This window comes from Onychomys torridus, chromosome 5 (genome assembly GCF_903995425.1).
Source record: "Onychomys torridus chromosome 5, mOncTor1.1, whole genome shotgun sequence".
Classification (NCBI taxonomy): Eukaryota; Metazoa; Chordata; class Mammalia; order Rodentia; family Cricetidae; genus Onychomys; species Onychomys torridus.
Genome location: NC_050447.1, coordinates 73,465,216 through 73,482,463, shown reverse-complemented (window position 1 = coordinate 73,482,463; position 17,248 = coordinate 73,465,216). Strand labels below are relative to the sequence as shown.

The 17,248-nt window shown below is 43.1% G+C and overlaps 1 protein-coding gene across 1 annotated transcript in view; it reads left to right on the top strand.

Moving 5' to 3' along the window:
- Positions 1 to 17,248, top strand: part of St8sia6 (ST8 alpha-N-acetyl-neuraminide alpha-2,8-sialyltransferase 6) — a 137,886-nt gene that overhangs the window by 55,694 nt on the left and 64,944 nt on the right. The window contains exon 3 of the mRNA XM_036188388.1: positions 11,625 to 11,714. Within this exon, the coding sequence (XP_036044281.1) occupies positions 11,625 to 11,714 (90 nt within the window). The remainder of the gene's footprint in view (positions 1 to 11,624; positions 11,715 to 17,248) is intronic.

The following is a 17,248-nucleotide window of genomic DNA, read 5'->3' as shown; positions in this document are numbered from 1 at the left end:
TGCTTCCCTTCAAGAGGCAGGCAACACAGTGATAAACAGTGCAGTATGGACAACTGCTCTGAATGCCACTTAGTACGTGGCTACCCGTTCCTGTCACTGTGCTGAGATTGTTCATGAACTATCTCCTACAGACTTTGCTTCACTCCCGTGTGAGAGGTGCTGTTATCTCCAGATAGAGAAAGGTTAAATGACTTCCCCAAGGCTAATGTGCAATACGTGGAAGAACAGAGATGGGGATCAGTGTCTTTTCACCATGAATGTTGATCTTGATCAGTAGACTCTGTTTATTCCATTCAGGGATGATCTCAGTACCCTTGTGCGGAGTGTTAAAAGGTACTTTTTATAAGAAGGCAGAGAACACATCTCACACAGATATGAGAATGAACACTGTGAAGATTCTATGTAATGTACCAGTGAGGAAACTCGTGAGATGTTATAACTGATTTAAAAGAGTGTTTATAGAACAGACCCAATTACAAATTAGGAAGAGCGATGAGTATTGAAGCAAGGCCAAGCTAACTTTTCCTCAGTGTGTATGTATGGCAGGGGCTGTCTCTCCACTAGAAATTAACTCATTGGCATGCCTTTAAACAAGAATGCTTCTGCGCTGCCATTGTTATCTACAGTGTGTAAAAGTGAAAGGGCTGTAAGAAACAGCCATTCACAATACCTGTTCCAGTGGTGAGGCAGATTTTACTTAGATAGCTATCACAGTGTGTGTTATTACCATGGAAGTTTACAGTAGACAGACATGGGTTCAACTGCAAGCAGAAGGAAAAGCAGAAAACTATAACTAAGTACCAGGATCATACTCACACACACACACACACACACACACACACACACACACACACACACACGTGTTAATGTATGGGAAATTATTAGGAGGAAACATTTAAGGTAAGGAGAGTGTAAGTTTAGGATTTTGCTGGGGCAGATCCGAATGATCAGATATTCTAGGTGTTTTTCTGTTGCCATCATAATAAAACCCTAACCAAAAGAACTTAGGTGAGGAAAAGTTTGTCTGATATACACTTCCAGATCACCTCCCATCACTGAAGGAAGTCAGGGTAGGAAATCAAGGCAGGCGCATGAACCAGAAACCATGGAAGAAGGCTGCTTGCTGGCTTGCTCACAGGCTTCTGCTTAGTTTCTTATCCAGCCCAGGACTACTTGCCTAGGGGTGGTGCTGCCCGCAGTGTGCTGGGCCCTCCTATAGGAATGGACAATCAAAACAACCTCTCACAGATATTCTCACAGTCCAATCTCACCTGAGAAAAGTTTCAATGGGGGCTCCCTTTGCAAGTGACTCTAGTCTACACCAGGTTGGCAGCTAAAATTAGGACAATGGACAGTGAGTTTGAGGAGATAATCAGGATACTCAGGAAGAATGTGGGGTGCAGAATAACCTGACCTAGCAAGGTTATTGCTAGAATTGGGCTCTTAAGGGCATGCCCGATAATAGGAGCTAATTGAAAAGAGTTCAGGGTAAGACATAATGGAGTTTAATCAAAAAGAGAGCCCTTGTAACCTCCCATAAACTCATCAGAAGATAGAGGCAGTAATGCTGCAGTGAAATGGGGCTCCCTTGAAGGGAGTTGGGGTAGTGTGATGGTGGAGCAAACATAATTGTAGTATATGGATTAAAAAAAAAAAAACCACTCTTAATTAGGAGAGGGATTTTAGAGGTGCCTCATTTTCCTCATTTCCTGGAATGTATCCAGTAACTCACTTACAGGTTTCTGATGAGGAATAAATGAAACAGACATAAGGAAGGTGTACCTAAGGGCCATACCATACATGTGTCTTATGTCTTTCATTTGTAAGCATGCTGATATATGTGGATTTGTTGAAACAGGGCTAAGGAGATGGTTACACTAGTGCAGTGCTTGCCTTGCAAGCGTGAAGAAATATGTTTTATCCTCAGAACCCAGCCGGGCATAGTGGTCCATAGTGGTGGAGGCTGGGGAAGGAGACAGTTGGATCTCTGGGGTTCCCTGTTTGTCAACTTTGGCCTGCTTGACATACTTCCAGCCAGTGAAAGACCCTGTCTTTAAAAAATAAGATGGGCAGCTCTTGAGAAATGACACTGAAGGTTGTACTCTGGCCTCCATGTGCAGAAAGAGTGTGAGAGCCAGTGTACATGGAGGGCACCAAGGAAACAAGGGCCTCTAAATCAACAGGATCCAGGCACATGTGAACTCACAGAGACTGAGGCAGCATGCACAGGACCTGCATGGGTCTGCACCAATTGGGGTCCTAAAGCTGAAAGGAGAAGTGGACACATGCCCCCATCCCTAACCCAAACACAACATCCAACTGATAACCACTTGCAAAAGATAAATTTAGCTTTCTCCAAGGGAACCTTAACTGGAGGAACAGTAGATGGTCAACAAAAAACAAACTCAGTGTATCTTTGGAGGTTCTTTGTCTCATAATGTCATGTTAAGTCTTTATTACTATTATTATTATCTTATTTTTTATTTATTTTGTTTTAAACTTATACATATTTTCTCTCTTTCTATCCTAAAAGTTCTCTTCTCAGGGTTCCCTGAGCTCTGAGAGAGAGATTTGATGGGGCTATCCCTTCAGGGCTGAGTGTTCTGAGGTCTCTGATGATCTGCATGATATCTGGCTGTGGGTCTCTGTATCTGTTCCTATCTGCTGCAGGAGGAAGCTTCTCTGATGATGGCTGAGCAAGACACTGATCTATGAGTATAGCAGAATTTCATTAGGGATTATTTTATTGCTGCATGCTTTTAATATTTAGTTTTACCCTAAGTGACTAGGCTATCTAGTCTTAGGTTCCTAGTCATTCCAGCAGTGTCAGATATGGTTTGCATCTCATATAGTGGGCCTTAAGTCAAATAAACTTTGGTTTATTACTCCTACAGGCTTTGTGCCACCATTGTCCTAGTATATTTTGTAGGCAAGACACCACTGTAGATCAAAGGGTTTGTGGTTGCATTGGTGTTTATGTATCTCTTTTGGTAGCATGTAGTGTACCTTCTGGTACCAAAGACACTAGAATGTATGCATGAATGCTCTATGGAAGCACCAGCTTGGCTTCTTCATGTTCAATGAGTTGTGTAGGTGGTGTCTTCAGCAATGGAGCCTTGTGGTCAGTTTGTGGAGAGCAACCTATAGTCTTGGCAACAGCCTTGGAGGTTCTCATGGGAATCTTTTGATCAACAACTCAATTAGATGTAGCCCATTCCAGGCACTAGAGGCTTCATTAGGTGACAAGACATGAGCAGTTGGGGGCTCTGTCTCCCCTATTACTTGGTGATTTCATTTAGATTGCTTTTATATAGGTATATATTTTAGGAAGCTTCTACTGTATTAGGTTTTCATATCATCACCCAAATGGCCCTTAATTTTAGCTGTGTCTCCCTGTATTCCTTCCATTTTCCTTATCTCCCCCACCCCTCCCTTTGTCCCCGCCCCCTCCCCAATCCATCCATAGCTATCTATTCTATTTCCTGGCCATTCTGACAGGTGCAAGATGAAATCTCAAAGTAGTTTTTTCTTCAGACAAATTATTGCAGTCTTGTTTTGTTTTTGTTTGTTTGTTTTGGTGTTTTTGTTTTTATTTTTATTTTTTGAGACAGGGTTTCCCTGTGTAGCCCTGGCTGTCCTGGAACTTGCTTTATAAACCAAACTGGCCTTGAACTCACAGAGATACACCTGTTCCTGGCCCCCCTCCTAGTTCTGGGATTAAAGGCATGCACCACCACTGCCCAGCTCAAAGTAGTTTTAATTTGCATTTCCCTGATGATTTAAGATGTTGAACATTTCTTTAAGTGTTTCTCAGCCATTTGAGTTTCTTCTATTGAGAATTCTTAGCTTAGATCTATACTCCAGTGTTTAATTGGGTTATTTTTTCTTGATTTTTTTGATAGAATTTTAAGTTCTTTAAGTCTTTTGGATATTAGCCCTCAATCAATGTGTAGTTGTTAAAAATCTTTTCCCATTCTGTAGTCTGTTGTTCTGTCCAGATGTTGTTTTTTTTTGTTTTTTTTTTTTTTGTTTTTCAAGGCAGGGTTTCTCTGTAGCTTTGCTCCTTTCCTGGAACTCACTTGGTAGGCCAGACTGGCCTCGAACTCACAGAGATCCACCTGGCTCTGCCTCCCAAGTGCTGGGATTAAAGGCGTGCGCCACCACCGCCCGGCCCAGATGTTGGTTTTAAAGGGGCTGGTAAATGTCCTTTCTAGGGCTGAACACTCAGCTGTTCCTTATGCTCGGCATCTCAAACAACTGCTAGTTTATGCATCCACCACTGTCATTGCCCAGTGAAGCTTCTCTGACTAAAGCAGAGTAGCATTGTCTGTGGGTGTAAATGTTTATGGTTAGAAGACAGTTTCATGTCACATTAAGTTAGTTAAACAAGTATAATATGTTGCCCCCTGCGTAGTGTAGGACCTATGATCTCCCCAGCCAGTGGTTGTCACCAGATGTGTAGTTCCATGATTTCCTCCCATGGATCTTGCCCAAAATCCAATCAAAGAGTAGTTGGTTGCTCCCATAACTGTGATCCCACTATTTCCATTGTGGGCACATGTTGGCTGGCATTATAGTTCATAGAGTTCACAGCTGAGTAAGTCTATGGATGCTTTTTCTCTCCCAGTGACCATGAAATCTAGCCAACAGGTTCATTAATAAGTTTGCTGTGTTTAGATCCCACAACTCTGAATTATCTTAGTCTGGTCCTCTGGGAGCTATTTGAGAACTCTTAGCTATACGCATCATGCAAACTAATTTTTGTCTATAAATATGCAAATTATCTTACCCCTTTCTAACCAGCTTTACCTCCACAAATTCATCTCAATATTCTTGATTTATAAATGTGTTCATGCTATGGATTCTTCCTTTAACTGGGTCCCTTATGAACAAAGTAAAATCCTTAGTGTATATCATTTTATATATGTACAGCAGTTCTGAATTTATAATTTTGAAAACTGTCTTTTCATAATGGGAATGTTTGAGAATGTGTCTTGATAACTGATTTAATAGTCAAGGGGTGGCTAATTAATCTTCATTGATGGTAAATGGAAACAGATAAGAGCCAAGTAAACAGAGATGATCTGCAGAATATTTTACAATTTAAGTTGCCAGCAGTGTTTGTGTTTAAAAGAATAAGTCACCATCTCTGTTGTCATTTTAAAAGCAGTTCCCGTATTTTGAATTAAATGCACAGATTCATGGTTTCTTCAAATTAATATGATTATGGAAAATAGCTGGCTCTCATGCTGCTGGTCAGATGGTTTAGTTGCTTGTCCTCCTCAGCAGATGGCTTGCTCCAAGGCAGCAGTGCCGTGGCTCTATTCACTGGAGTATCTCAAGTGCCATCCTTCTCTCAGGCACATGGTGTGGACTCTACACATTACTGATGAATGACCGAGCAAAGAGAAGGATCAGGATTTGTCCCTCATCTTTGTAGGCAGCGAACCTCAATTTTATCTATTTTTGAGTATGGGCATTTCAGAAGCAACATTCATCAACACACATCTAAGAATGATTTACAAGTAAGAGCACTACACTTTGTTAATGGGAAGTAACCAACAACACAGTGGGCTGGGAACAGAACTGAGGGATGAATGAACACTTGTTATAAAAGATTTATCAGGTTGGCTTATACCAAAGGAACCAGTTAGTCTAGCAATGGTTATCTAGAATCTGAGAATCTGGTAGCTGATCAACCCACATCCCTGAGCCTCAGCGGTCCCAGGCTGATGCTGAAGACCTGGAGAATTACTGATAAGCTCCTGTCTTCAGAAAAAGATGGGTTCTAATGTAAGCAAAACATGGTGGCAGCAGTGACCACAAAAGGGTCTGACTAGCAAGATACAAACAGAACGACTTCCCCCTTGCAAATATTTGTATCTGGGCCTTCTGGAAAGGTCTGTCCACTCTGGGGGTGGGAGAATCTACTCCATTCATTTCACCCTTGCTGCAAACACCCTCATAGACCACCCAGAGGCATGTCTCTTAGTGGATTCTAGTTCCCGTCGAGTTGAAAGTCAAGATCAATCATTACACTTGCTATTCTTTTATCAGATTCTCACATGGGGGTAGGGGAACACACCATAAGAAATTTGCTTGATGATCTTAGATTCTAACTCTACGGTGCAGAGGTAGAACCCTGGTGGTCATCATGGCCTGAGACCCAGAGGCTGTTGGACCCCTCTGCATAGCGTTTTCTGCTAGTGGTCAGCATGCTGTCATATCTCATCACTCTTGGATGAAAAAGGAATATTAGAAATATTTATCTAAAAAATTCATTCTTTGAGCTTTCTGTTTTTAGAAACTATTCTCTGCCTATTATTAATGCATCCATTCTTCCGAGAGAGGAAAATTGATTAGACTTTAAGCTTTATGTTGTGGCACCCATTATGTTACCATAAATAGAGCCTAGCTGCACTTCGAGTTCCTGAGAGCCTTACATGCAGATTGTTCCTTGGAATGTTTTACTTGGCTGGGGGACTGATTGCATGATTGCATGATTACAGGTCACATTCAGAAGGTGACATTAATTCTGTGCTTTAGAGGTCTTGGTGGATGCTAAGTATCAATAGCTGTATTCTGCAGATTTGTGTAACATCATCCCTTTGAGAGATATTCTTTGCATTATCAGAGTGGTACTGTTTAATTCTTGGCAAGAGCTGGTACAGTCTCCCCAGCTTCTTGCCAGGTGAACTTGTAAAATGACCACTCTCAACTCAAAGATGACTTATAAAAACAGAATTTTCACAAAAGCCCAGCACCTACAGAGATAACACTGATAGGAGAAATGCTTCATTTTGTCTCCTCTCCCCCAAGTCTTATTAAAAAGTTCCTCCTCCTGACACATTGAAGCATGAAAATGTGCCTAGAGGCTTGTTTGTTGGCACCAAGCAAACAAATTCTATTATTAAGTAATAAAGGCGGTCAGAATTCATGGGATCAGATTTACAGGGAATGAAGAGAAAGGAAAATTTGTATCATGTAACGGTTAGCAAACTGCCACTAAACTCACAGTCAGAGGCCAGCCAGCTAGGTGGCTGATGTCTTGGATATCCCACTAAGGAGTGGGCTACATATCCCGAGGGGGAAGAGTCGGAGCAGAGAATTGGCATGATCTGATCAAGTGTTCAAGTGAGATAGCCCACTGTGGGGCAATGAGAATAAATGAGGAAAAAGAGGCCTGTGGCGGGGTTCAGGGAGAGCAGGCAGGTTGCAAAGGCGGGAGACCCAGAGGCAATGTACAGGACAACAGCTGTAGCTGAATGCCAGTCATGATTTTAAAGTCATATCAGAAAACGAATGACAGGCAATAAATACCAAGACATACAGGATGACCCAGAAAAGAGGCTGCAGAAGGGCCCTGGCTGTGGGCAGAACCGATACTGCTGCAGGTTGGGAAGCGAAGGAGAGGCACTGAGGTCTCTTTTGACTTAGTGATGCTCTCTGAGAGCCAGTTTGTAAATAGAGAAGATTAGAATAGGCAATAAAGCGAGGGGAATGGCAAAGTGAGTTGTTTTGCTTTTGATTTTGAGACAGGAGTGAATTGATGATGGCGATGGTAGAGAACAAGAGGTAAGGATGCTTTCAGAAGGAGCAATAGGAAGGACCTGATCTCAGAGGAGACATAGAGGGGTGGAGTGGCAGGTGCATTATCATATGTGAAAGAGGAGGCCTTTCTTTCAGATGGAAGGTCAGGACTGGCAGCTATGGATTAATCACACCCAGCAGCACTGTATCCTCTGAAACAGGCAGCATGATTGAGTAAGATGTTAGAAGGGCAGTGAATGGTCAGGACAGTAGGATAACTGAATGCATAGAGTGGCCACTGAGAGAACTGGGGTTTGAAATAGGATTGTTAAGGCACATGGAAGGCCTAGCAAATTGGACGCCATGGATTTACTAAGTCACCAGCCCTATGGGCAACATGTCTAGGGATATCTATGGTTGGAGCTGTATTTCTTCAGTCACTGATTTTGCAAGGTGTGAGGGGATGTCAGTGGAGGGGAATCAAGGGAGCTGGCAAGATGTGACAGATGTGCTAAATGCTACAGATAGATAGCAAGACAGGCTTGCACAGAGGCAGGTGAGCAGCAATGGCCATCTTGCAGCGGAGCATTGTCAAGGAAGACCATTGTAGCCATCTCAGCTTGTTGGTCTGGGAAGCTTTACAAACCAAAGTAGTCTCCTCGTTCTAGCACATCTCCAGGGAGAGAATCACTGAGCTAGCCAGGATATGTCTCCCTGGTGGCAGAGGGGGTGGCATGGCAGAGATGCTTGCTGTGGAGTCTGGTCATGAATATACAAGCCTGTAATTTTCTGTTTGAGATAACTGAGTAAGATGTTTTCATCAGAAAATTACAATGAACTGGAATTGAACAGCAGTAATAAGACTTGGAGGGGACAGAAACAGAAATCATACTTGGAGTTTGCAGAATCTCTCCTTGAGGTTTGAAGGGTGGTTTAGACAGTGCCTTTGAATTCTGTTCCTCTTTCTTTCTCTTCACCAGCAGCTCAGACCACACTATGAGCTAGTACCAGGTGGACATCTCCTGATTCATCTCTTAAAATGAGATCCTTGTAGAGGACTCTGATGTCATTTGCTTCTGTGGCTCGCCATAGCCGGGACTGCTCTCACCTCCACACTTACTGATACCAGACCTTTGGGTTGGACTCTTCTGACCAGATCCCTGGGTTGGGGGACAGCTTACACATCAGCCCTGCCTTGCCTCATGGCTTGTTTTACCAGGTGCTTCTGACTCAGAGCCTTTGGAGTTCCTGCTTTCATTTGACTGCTCCCCTTCTCTGTTCCCTTTGACTTATCCAAAAGCTGCCCGCCAATCAGACGTTAAAGGGCGCTCACCATCACATCCCTTTGGGGCTGCATGCCAATACCTAAGATGGAATCTGTCATCCAGTCATGAGGTTTTTTTCACCTCAGAGCTTAGAAGGCTTTTGTTCCCTTCCTCCAGAGTGTCTTAGAAAGGTGGAAGAAAAATGAAGAAACTGAAGAATTTGAATGGAAAAAGGGACAGAGAGACACAGAAGGCAAAGGGATCTAGAAGGCCCCCTGTCTGTTCTCTGGGGATTGAGGGACTCCCTGCAAACAGAGGTGTCTGTAGCCCCAGTGGTGATAAGAATAATTGGCCTGAACTGAGTGGCCTGAGGACAGATTTCAGTGATGAGTTTGGAACAAGAAGACAACAGTTATTTATTGGCTTCTGTGTGTCAGATGTTTTCATACATACCCCACTTAATCCCTTTAGCTACTTAACTGGGAAGAATTAAGAAAGAGAAACTCACAGGCTGAAGGCTAAGGCCAGAGTGAAGCCCATAAGGCAAGGTCAGCCCCACTAACTCCAAAGACCTTGCTTGCTTCTGCAGACTCCATCCTGTCATCTGCACTATGCATCAGCTACTCTCATCTGATTTGTATGCAGCCTGCCTGGTTTGTAGCTGAGCAAAGCTAGTTTGTTTTTATTAAGACAGATACTCTCCAGTTTAAGGAAAGGTGTATGAGACAGTTCTGCTGGCACCTGGTTGTCACCGTTCCACAATTGAACATTACAAAGCCATCGTAATTTAAAGCATCGCTGACTGGGTAATTCACTTCATTAACGGTGCTGCCTGAAGAAAACACACTACAAATTAGAAATAAACAAATGCCTGTAAATGTGATAATACATTGGAATTGCACAGGAAGTCCTGTTAGGGGAAGAGTGGAGGAGGGGGAGTGATGGGAGAAGGAAGGTCAGACAACTTAGGGGAGTCGTTCTCTCCTTCCACCCTGTGCTCTGAGAACTGAAATCAGGTCACCAGGCTTGGAGCCATCTTGCTGGCCCTCAGAGAGACTTTGCGAGCCCACAGGTAACCCACACCCAGCAGTTTCAGAATGCACCTTTGAGAAATATTGTAGAGTTAGTTGTGAATCTATTTTGCTCTTCTCTTTACCTGCAAGCCCCCTTCTCTCTCGTCTCTCACACCCATGGTCTAAAGAAGTGTGGTCTGTCTTGTCTTTGTCCAGATCTTAAATCTGTTTGCTTGGCTCCCTGCTGGTGGACTCAGATACAGTGTCTCCATTGAACACTGTGTCAATGACCCTCACTGTGTCTAAGATTCAGTTAGTTAACATGCTTGTGTTCATGAGGTTCTTTTATTTCTGAGAGTCAGTTGAACAACATGCATGTGTCTATGAGGCTCCTTGTGTGCTAGAGTGCATTTCCTTTGTCCTATGCTGCTTTTTTTGGTTTGCTTATGTCCCACCTCTGATTTTCTGAGTTCATAAAAGCAGGCATGTGGAGCTCGTAACAACATTCAGAGGCCAGCTCCACCTGTGTTCTTCATGGAGAAAACATTAATTTCCTGTGTCTCTGAGCTTCTTACCCAAGACAGCTATTAAAAAAAAAAAAAAGGCTATTTACATACAGTGATTAAAACCACTTAGTAACCAAGATTGGAAAAGCACAGAGACAAATAGCCAAACGAATGGAAGCACATGAATTATTATGAACCAAAGGCTGTGGAGCCCCAGCTGGATCAGGCCCTCTGGATAAGTGGGACAACTGAATAGCTTGAACTGTTTGGGAGGCACTCAGGCTGTGGGACCGGGACCTGTCCTTAGTGCATGAGCTGGCTGTTTGGAACCTTGGGCTTACACAGGGACACTTTGCTCAGCCTGGAAGGAGGGGACTGGACCTGCCTGTACTGAATTCATCAGGTTTAAATGAATCCCCAGGGGAGTCTTGGCCCTGGAGGAGATGGGAATGGAGGGGAAGGGCTGGGGGAAGGTGGGGGTGGGGGCAGGAGGGGGGAGGACAGGGGAACCCATGGCTGATGTGTAAAATTAAAACACAAATATAATAAATAACAAAAAAATAGCTGTTGTGGATATCGCTCTGTGTAAATAAAGTTCTGATTGGCCAGTGGCCAGGCAGGAAGTATAGGCGGGACAAGAGAGAAGAGAATTCTGGGAAGTAGAAGGCTGGGGAGACACCGCCAGCCGCCGCCATGAGAAGCAACATGTAAAGACACTGGTAAGCCATGAGCCATGTGGCAAAATATAGATTAACAGAAATGGGTTAATTTAAGAGAGAAGAAGTAGATAACAAGCAGCCTGCCACGGCCATATAGTTTATAAGCAATATGTTTCTGTATGCTTTCTTGGTTGGGTCTGAGCGACTGTGGGACTGGCGGGTAAGAGAGATTTGTCCTGACTGGGCCAGGCAGAAAAACTCTAACTACAAATAGCCCTTGTGAGAAGGAGGGGGAACTGGGATTGGTATGTAAAAATGAAAGAAAAAATTCTTTAAAAAAAAATTAAAAAAAAAACTCAGTAGAGTCTTCATTAAAGATATTAACCTGAAAATAGAAAAAAAATGGAAATACAATGCCTTCAACATGGATTTCTTTTCAGTTTGACTTTACTATGTAATTTTTTAAAAATTTAGACCCATCAGAGTTGAAAATATCAATTTCTATTTCCAGTGAGAAATTCAATAATGAAATGAAAACCAGACTTCATTTGGATATATACCTTATCAATGAAATCTGAGTTTTGTTAATAATGTCTTACATACTTTCATTTTAAATCAATCTTTTTTTTTTCATTCTTTTTCATGAAACAGCACATATCTGGAGGAGAAGTTACCCCAACTGACAGAGAAATGCAAAAATCTGCAATCTGACTTGAAGTCTTTATTTAACAAAACAAGACGGTAAGTTCCACTCTTCACATTTAATTTTAAGTAAGTGTTTTGTATTCAAAGCATTCCGAAGCGTATTTGAAATCATTTGGAAAAGAAGACTGTGCTCACTGCAGGATTGTTGGCTCTGAGAATGTCCCCTTACTGAGGAGGATGGGGGAGGGATGAGCAAGGTCGTCCCCTGGCTGTAGGATTCAGCTTATCTGTCCCAGAGCCACATTTATTATGCACTATGTATTCTAGCTGAAATTTAAAGCCTGCACACTCCTCTGAATTTGATGTGTGGTTGGGGCATTATCCTGGGAAAATGCTCACTTGAACAGAATTTTGCTTACAACTCCAAGTTCATGGTTGACCTCTGGCCTCAGCTGTGGTTCACCCATCACTCAGTGACTGGAGCTTACAATCTCCAATTTTCAATAATCTACTACATCCTCTTTTTCAAACTAGGGAACAGGCAAGCCAAGATCTCTACACTTGATGCATGGAAGAGGCATCAGTGGCCTGATATTCTGGTATCAGTGTTACTGCTTGGATCATAGCTAGAAAGACTAACAGTGTTGGGCTGAGGTTCTGTGCATGAAGCTTGGAGTTGGGTTGTGCTTGTAATTCCCCTTAAGGAGGCTGGAGACATATATATATATATATATGTCCTAGGTTTAGTCCCACTACTGCCAAAAAGAAAATGAAGCGTGTGTGTGTGTGTGTGTGTGTGTGTGTGTGTGTGTGCGCGCGCGCGCGCGCGCGCGCACGCAGGAGGAAATCTTCCTGAAAGGACATGTTCTAAGTTTCATTTTGCTGTGTGCTTAGCTGATAGGGTGGTGGGGTGGGGGAGGGGGACAGTGACAGGCAAGAGATAGAGCTTATCTCCTCCCAGGAATCTGTTCCAGGGAGACTGACCCAGGGTCCACCATCATGCTTTCCTTCTGTTCTTTATGTTAATACTCCCTTACTTTTCAATTATAGAAGTGGTGCTGGAGGGAGGAAGGCATTGAGCAGGTAATCCACTTTCTGTCTTTCCTGAGCGTGTGGGAGACTGACCTGAGAAGAGAAGCCAAGGTTGGTGGCCTGGTCCAGCCTGCTTTACAGCTGCACCTTGGAACAAACCAGTTTAGGACTTTCAATACATTGAGCTCTCCAGCAGGCTGCTTCCTGACTAAGGTAGAGCTGAGTGTTAACCAGGATCCAGGAGACAGGACCCATTGGAAAATGCTGTGCAGGCTGTGCACTTTCTTGGGTATAAGAGGGAGATGTTTCACTATGGTGCCTGCTTTGTGAAGACACTCATGTACCTCACATAGAAACCTCATTGACTGTTATAGACCAGGTCCACCGGGGGAAGGCAGGACCAACATGGTAACCCTTGATGTCCTGTGTGTCTCTCTGTTTTGTCTGAACCTCCTGACTATCAAGATCCTTGAAATTATTAGAAAGCATAACAATGTTAGTGGGCTCTGAGTTGAGTTGATCTGGTTGAGTTGGATATCCTAATCCTATACAAAGGATGGGCTGTTAGTGACTTGCCTTCTTTCTATTCAGATCCAGGTGAGAGCTAAGGTTCCTGGAGAAATTGCCCATGCTATGTGGCCCCCATGCCACACCCAGTGCTGATGCTCTGCTCACCCTTCTAGTTCATAATAGCTCCCCAGTTTTTGGCTACCTTTGTTCAGAAAGGTAGACCTGCTGACCTTCATCAGCAGACTCTGGGGTCTCTTACTGTTTGTTTATTTGTTGGATTTGAACATGTGGGAGCATGCATACGAGATCAAGAAGCAGGAGGAAGGAAAAGGAGTGCTCTCCATGCATGGCCATTCCAGGTTTCCAGGTTAACAATAACACATCACTGGCCAAAAGAGGAACACGACTTTATGACTGTCTTCCCCTTCCCTGTATCTGTCTCTCTTGTCTCTCTCTGAATCTCTTGTCTCTCACTCCCTCCTTCCCTCCTCCATCCCTCCCTCCTTCCTCATTACACTCTCCCTTCCTATCAACTCAGTGATATATTGTTAATAGTCCCTGTAATCTGACCTCACCCTTGAGAACAGTCCTTTCTATAACTCTTTAAGTTACACAGTTTGAGTTCTCTGTGGGTCCTGCAGCGGCCTGAGCTTTCTGTAGACTGCTTGAAACACCCATGTCAAGACTTCTCGCCTTGTGCAGTCCCCTCACTAGGCTCAGAGTGGCTTATGCATTGTAGATGGTACTTCACATCTGTTTTGATCCTGTTGAACCTGTTGTGTTGTTTTTAGGCTTGTGGATGTTACAAGGATTTAGTCTAGCATTTCCAGAGAGACTCTCAATTCTAACACTTTTGTAGTTCTAAACGATCACATACCAGGCACATGAGGCTAAGAAAAAAGAAAACTGGAAGAAGAAAACATGGTTCTTCGCTCCAGCATGCCCTGTAGAAATCTGCGTATGCCTCCCCTCAAATACATGTCAGCATACGGCCCTTGCCTCTCATTGTCTTTCTCACTGATGTTGTCCAGTGCTACTTCGTAAAGTCCCCAAAGGAAGGATGGTCCATATCTGCACATCCTGGCAAAGTACTGAGTCAGCATGGGGGAAGTTCTCTAATATTCTGACCTGAGGTCAGGGACCTGACACCTCTGGGTGTGCTAGGACAGAGCAGTCAACTGCAGCATGCTAATGAGAATGACTGAGCACGTGCTCTCCTGTGTATTTTCTCAGTCTTGCCCTGTTGTTGGAGTTTGATGGCAAGACCTTTCCTAGCTGCTCTTCTAGGGCTTGCCTTCCCATTGCACTCACACGGTTTTCAACTAGCCCATATAATTAGCCTGCGCTAGGATTCTGCGCAGCAAAGGTCTAGGGAGAGCAGGCACAAATGGCCCACTGCTTGGAAAGTGTTATTCTTGCACACAGGAGACTAATTTTTTTTTCAGTTGTATTGTCTATTGTCAGGAATTGTGTGTTCTACAACCAGGGGACAATTGGGAAACTTGCAGGGGACAATTGGGAAAGCCATTCCGTGTATGGTGATAAAAAAAGCAATTTCATTTTCTTAGAAATAATTATTTAGCCCTATTTTTGTCATGGTCTGTTAAAGACTTAGAATTTTCTCTTTCATCAGGCAATTTGTCCCTTTCAGGTTGCTAAAATAGGGTTTAGGAGGCAGAGTTACAGTGGAGGGAAAAAGCACTCTTTTTTTTTTTCTGCCGAGTGTTGACTACATTTTTGAATAAAAGAACAATTAAGCAGTAGAATTAGGAAATTCAGTAGAATGAGTCTTATGCATGACAATTTCTCACTCTGTCTCTGTCTCTCTCTCTCTTTGTGTGTGTGTGTGTGTGTGTGTGTGTGTGTGTGTGTGTGTGTGTGTGTTATATTTGCATGTACTTGTTAATGAGGTTATGTGGACATGTGTATGCATTCGTGTGCTTGTCCATGAAGGCCAGAGGTGCATGTTGAATGTCTTGTCAATCACTCTCCATTCTCAGCCTGAGACAAGGACTCTCAATGAACCTAAAGCTCATCAACTTTGCTAGCCAATTTGGCTGGCTATTGTGCTTCAAAAATATGTCTATTTCTTGCTCTTCCTGCAACTGGGGTTCAGGCATACAACACCTCTCCTGCTTTTTAGGTGGATTCTGGGGACCAACCACACTGTGGCCCTTGTGCTTACACAGCAGGCACTTTACCTACATCCCCAGCCCCACGATTCTTTATTCTCTGTTTAAACAAACAAACAAACATGAGCTCCAAGGTGAGCAGGGCATTGTTTTTAGTTCTGTCTCTCATGCCTATACACGAATTAGTTGCTTCATAAACATTTATGGAATAAGTAAATTAATTAAGTCTGCAAAAATAACTATTATACCACATAATCTATAAATAGTAAAAATTAATCACTCAAACCAGAAGTTTTAACTCTTTTGGTGCCAATTTTCCTTTCTGTGGCTCTTTCCATTACTTTGGGCTTGTGCCTTTTGTGGGGGTTGATTTCTAACTGATCCATTGCCCCTGACTGCCTCCAGGTTTCTCCAGTATAATCCTTTTCACTGGGTTTTCTATGAGGTAGAAATATTAAACTGCATTAAAAATATAATCTTATCGTTGCTAGTTTTCCCATTTCTCATTATGGCAAACATTATCTCCATATCTTTTGCTCATATGTCTCTCCAAGCTGTCCACTGTAGACTTCATTGCTTCTGACAAATGAAGGCGTGGGTCTCAGAGCAGTTGTTTCAAAGGAGCTGACTTAGGAGAAGTCTTAACTGTCCCTCTCTTGGCTTTTCTGACTCTGTTGATATTAGTCAGATTTTCTTTGTTGTAACCAGTACCAAAGACAAATGAACTTAAGAAGAGAAAAAGAATTCTGGGGCCACAGTTACAAATGCTCCTTACACAATTAGACAGCTACAAAGCATTCAGGCCTCTGGTGGGAAAGCAGCATGTTGTGGCAGAGCAAGACTGTTTCCCACATGGCTAGAATGCAAAATCAAAGAAAATCCCAGAGTTGTCTTCAAAGGTTCACCTCCAGTAACCGAAATCTTCCTACCAGGCTCCATCGGTAAAGGTTCTAGCATTCTCAAGAGTGCCAAGCTGGGGACTGAGCCTTTCATGTTTAAGTTTTGAGGGATGTTTAACATCCAAATGCTAACAATTTTTGAACTTTCTCTTCTTTGTGGGTCCACAACTCCCTCGACAAATTATAGTTATGTTTATTTAGTTTCCATTGTTTGACCAGAATGATGAACTATTCTAATGAAATCTCTCAGAATGCAATGTCTTAATGCAAACTTCCATTTGCCAACTCACAGTGTTCAATATTCCTTCCTGATGAGGTAGCTCCCTTGGGAGTCTTCCCCCTGAATATTGACTCAGTAATTCTGATAGTTACCTCTAACAGGCAGTGCCCTGGAAAGACAAAGGAAAATCCTGTATTCTACACTGCTTACAGGGTATTCCAGTTATACTCACATTCTACTGACTGCTTTGAGACAAGAAACCATGAATGGGTTTGATGTGGGGTTGGTGTTCGGGATGTAGTATCTGTCTAGGCAGGTGCTTGCAACAAAAACTTGACACTCTAGAAGGAGACTACAGTCAGCGGATGTCAACCAGGCATCTCTACTCCATATGTTTCCAGTAGCTTTACCATTCTGATCATCCTGTCAATTATAGGCCTTGTCTTAGTTAGGGTTTCTATTGCTGCAATGAAACACCATGACCAAAGCAAGTTGGGGACAAAGGGGTTTATTTGGCTTACACTTCCACATCACTGTTCATCATTGAAGGAGGTCAGAACAGGAACTCAAACAGGGCAAGAAAGCTGGAGGCAGGAGCTGATGCAGAGGCCATGGAGGAGTGCTGCTTACTGGCTTGCTCAACATGGCTTACTTACCCTGCTTTCGTATAGAACTAAAGACCACCAGACAGGGGATGGCACCACCCACAATGGGCTGGACCTTCCTCCATCAGTCACTAATTAAGAAAACTACTTATAGCTGGATTTTATGGGGGGCATTTTCTTAATTGAGTTTCCTTCCTCTCAGATGACTTTAGCTTGTGTCAAGCTGACATTA